Source organism: Panulirus ornatus, chromosome 3 (assembly GCF_036320965.1).
Source record: "Panulirus ornatus isolate Po-2019 chromosome 3, ASM3632096v1, whole genome shotgun sequence".
In the NCBI taxonomy this organism is placed as follows: Eukaryota; Metazoa; Arthropoda; class Malacostraca; order Decapoda; family Palinuridae; genus Panulirus; species Panulirus ornatus.
The window spans coordinates 64,617,791-64,622,267 of NC_092226.1; the positions used below are offsets into that span (position 1 = coordinate 64,617,791).

Genomic DNA, 4,477 nt, shown 5'->3' on the forward strand with positions numbered 1-4,477 from the left:
TAGACGTAAAAGATTCTGTTTTCCTTGTCAGACAGCAGACACTAATTACACTAGAAAAAACGCGACGAGATAGAATTATTATTATTATTATATATATATATATATATATATATATATATATATATATATATATATATATATATATATATATATTTAATAATGCATCTCGCCATCCAATTTGCTCATGTACGTTCCACTGTCCTCATCAGCAGTGAGTGAGTGTGTGTGTGTGTGCTCGCCAGCCGACCTTTAGCTCCCACTGTATGAGATGATGCGGACGTTTTTAATACTGTCGCTCCTAGTGGGCGTCGCCCTAGCGGAGGAGGGACAAGAGGATGGGAAAGCTATTATAGGTAAGAACGTCGTATATGAAGGTCCTGTTACGCAAGCGTGACATTTCATGCGGGGCTCAGGTGACAGAACGATATGTGACATATAGTAGAAAAGTACTTGAATATTTATTACGCAAAGTAGGTAATGTTGCCATATTGAGTGCTAATTAATCTCTCTCTCTCTCTCTCTCTCTCTCTCTCTCTCTCTCTCTCTCTCTCTCTCTCTCTCTCTCTCTCTCTCACCGTGTTCATCTATTCCAGAGACCGTGAGTGGCATAGCGCTGATTAAGGCCATATTTAATGTCGCCATACAAATTGTGATCATGATCGCTCTAATCTTGCTCATCTGTAAGTACTGAAGCTATTGTTATATAGTTGTAAAAAATTATATATATATATATATATATATATATATATATATATATATATATATATATATATATATATATATATAAACTTCTATATAATCAAGAATGTTAGGATCTTGAATATATATATTTCCGTTTCAGATGTGATCCGTTGATTTCAATGTTACGTAATGAAAAGTAATCTAGTTGACTTTTTACAGTGTTGTACTAAGTGGCCAGTAGTCATCTAAACTACAATTTCAGTGTTAATGATAATTATTTAAACTGGTCTGGAGAGACTACAACGCTCCATAAAGTAGTAAGCTTTTATGATCTTTTTTTTTATAAGTGATATATAAGTTACTTAACTAAAAATGTGTTATTACAACTTTTCTAGTGCTTGTACTTAATAGAACTTTGTACATTTATTAGTAATAATTATTTGCATTACTGTTTCGGTGTCACAGTGAGAAATTATCTTAGTGCGACTGAGATTGTGTTGGAGATTTCAACTCGCAGTAAAGTAGTAATCTTTGATCATTTCTGGTACATGCTTTTGAACTTCTTTTTTTTTTCTTTACAACAGTGAACCTAAACTTACAAACTAGACGATATAGATCTTGTGTTCATCTGATAGTCTATATAACCCTCATCACTCACACACACACACACACACACACACACACACACACACACACACACACACACTCACTCACTCACTCATTTTTCTCTCACTGCAGCAACCTTGAAAGCCACCACTGGAGATCTCTTCGATCTGTTCGGCAAGGGTCACGGTGGAGACTACGACTATTACTACGTGCCTGCTCACGACACCAGCGGCAGTAGCACCTACACGGGATACAGCAAGAGGTCAGCCGACACTCCCTCATTCATGGACCTCCCCATCTTCCAGCGGTTGGCCGAGCGCGTTCAAAATGCGATCGAGAACTTCGAGTACTAAGAGATGGGAAAATGGGAAGAGAGTAGTGTCAGATGTTGGGGTTATTTATCCAGCCCCCTGCCCCTCCCAATCCCTTCTGCTATTCTGGTCAGCAAGGACTGATAGAGACTGGGAAAGATTAATTAAGAGGTAGATGGATAGTGCCCTCAGCTCCTCTACCCCCATAACTGAATCTCTCTCGTGTGACGATGGCTTGTTAAATATGTTGCTGTCATTCTGTGTTGTGGTGTTGTTCCTTCTATGTGTGTGTGTGTGTGTGTGTGTGTGTGTGTGTGTGTGTGTGTGTGAGTGTGTGTGTGTCGCAATCGAGGTTATAAATCGCTGGTTCGATTTCAACCCCTCCTTTCTCTCTTCTCTCTCTCTCTCTCTCTTCCTCCTCCTCCTCAACACCCCCTCCCTCGTCGTCCCCCATATTTTGTAGTTCTATCATTACTGTTGATAACCCACTAATGTTTGTTTAGATTACCTGTACAGACATTAGACAGACGTTCACCTCCAGACAACTGGATCCAGACGAACAAGCCCAACGCGATCTGACCCAAATTTGGAACAATTACTGCTCAACGCGTCAACTCTGACCTCCCGTGACCTCGTGACCCCGCGAGTATATGCGACAGCGGAACATCCCCCTTGACCTTCCCCCACCCCACCACGCCACAACCGCGAACTGTTACCACTCAAACACACCTTCAGATCAGTGCAGTTTCCGTAGCTATATGGTAATGCTTGCACTGAAGTGAAGGCGTCCTGCCCTCGTGCTATTCATTGTCCTCCATTCTGTGATCCACGTCAGGATATGTGAGATGGCTAGCCCCACAGCCCGTTACGCCAGTATTTCTGACGCTCTCTGATATTAAAACAATTACATTCTGCTCCGACCGTTTAAAAATAAAAAATGACACACGACTCGTGTAACTCTGAGCCAATGACTTCTGAGGATCTGAGCGATCGACCTATACCCGTTTATAGACCAGACCGTAGATGTGATAGACCCCGTACCAGGATAAACCAGACGATAGACATGACCGACCGAGAACTTAAATACGAGCGATAGCCTTACCAGTAGAAACCAAACTATTGACATAAAAGACGAATAACAGTAGAAATTTGACACGATAGACTCATACCAATATAAACCAGACTCTTCCTTAAGGTACTTCATTTTTCTATCAAAAAAAAAAACTAAAAAGTTTGGGATACTTTCTTTGGAATATTTTCTTTCGACTTGCCCATGTTCACGACAAATGGACGGACCCGTTACGACAGTGACCGTGAGATACCTCCTCTTCTACGACGGACGCACGCAAAAGAAAGTCGAGTTAGACGTAGCCATTGCAACGCTTTATGGACGTTAGCGTCTTTAATGTGCATTTCAGCAGACGTCACGATTTTAGGAGAATATGACTTTTGAAAGTTACGACGACGATGAAAAAAACTAAAATTCTACAAAGGACCATAAAGACTTTTGAACGTTTATAGAAGACTTTAGTAACGATTTGTTTAATGAGGACGATACAGACTTTTGAGCTTTTAAAGAATCGATGAATAACGATCAAGACTTTGAAACTTACGAAGGACGATAATGACTTTAACAGTTCACAGAGGACGGTAGAGTTTTCAACAGTTTTTACAAAGGACGATAAAGACTTTGAACATTGACAAAAGACGATAAAGAATTGTATTTGAAAGTTTACAATCACAAAGGCCTTCGAGACGCATTTTTCGGAAGACTAAACGCTGCCAGAGGACAACAGCGACAGGAGAGGACAATTATAAAGGCCTTTTTTTTTTTAAACTTCTAGAAGAAGTTAGATGACCTTGGACGTTGAGACACGAGAGTGTTAATACTCTATCCTTCTATGAAGAGAATAACACTCACTCGATCCATCAATAGAGAACATATTCCTCCACGACTACACAACAAAAACGACTTTAGTGACATGCAGAACGGACGAAAATAACTGGTCCATCACACAAGACCCGCGACTTAAATCAGAGTTACACAAACGAGACGACTAATGAACCAACGAGACGACTAACTGAACCAACGAGACGACTAACTGAACCAACGAGACGAGACGAGTGTTATAGAGTTGCACGAAAGACGACGATGCTCACTTTAGATCTATGTAACCATGTAGACTTAAAAAAGACGTGTACAAAAAGAGACAGATCATGTCTCAAGAAAACTGACTCATTGACAAGGACGCCATACTGTTCGATGGACACTTCTTCTTTCAATCATCCCGGCTTCAGTGAAGGAAAGAAGAAGGAATGACTCTCTCCAGACCTCCTGACGTCCCTGTTTAATCGACGTCGAGTGACTGAAAAGAGAGACAAGTGTCTCTCAGTGACAAGTTTCTGTGCTGTGTGTGTCAGACGATTTGGTGTGCTATGGTTCGACACACTGACTATGACCTCTATCGACATCTAGACTATCCAAACTGTATGATAATTAATCTTATGTGACTTTGTAAATGGACTGTGTTATTTATATTATCTATTTATTTTTATATATTGGTGTATCATTTTACAAAATAAATGTAAGATAGTTCATTGATCTTTTTTTCCCCCAATGCCTGTTAAGTGGGTAGATGGCATGGACTTGGAGATACATGATGGCATGAGACGATTAATCATATATATAATTCCGTTGATTAACTTCTTCTTAGACTTTAGCCAAGAAACGTAATGCAGTATTACGATCACCCATGTTTCTCTCTCTCTCTCTCTCTCTCTCTCTCTCTCTCTATATATATATATATATATATATATATATATATATATATATATATATATATATATATGTATACACACACACACACACACACACACAC

General features: G+C 39.7%; 1 protein-coding gene across 2 annotated transcripts in view; it reads left to right on the forward strand.

The window, feature by feature from the left end:
• Positions 1-4,196, forward strand: part of LOC139762896 (uncharacterized) — a 4,528-nt gene extending 332 nt beyond the window's left edge. Inside the window, exons 2-4 of one of the 2 annotated variants that reach the window (XM_071688135.1) lie at positions 210-353; positions 594-680; positions 1,420-4,196. In XM_071688135.1, coding sequence (XP_071544236.1) covers positions 269-353; positions 594-680; positions 1,420-1,640 — 393 coding nt within the window. In that variant the 5' untranslated portion in view covers positions 210-268 and the 3' untranslated portion in view covers positions 1,641-4,196. The remainder of the gene's footprint in view (positions 1-209; positions 354-593; positions 681-1,419) is intronic. The other variant, XM_071688143.1, reaches the window with a different exon arrangement.
• The last annotated feature ends 281 nt before the right edge of the window (positions 4,197-4,477 follow it).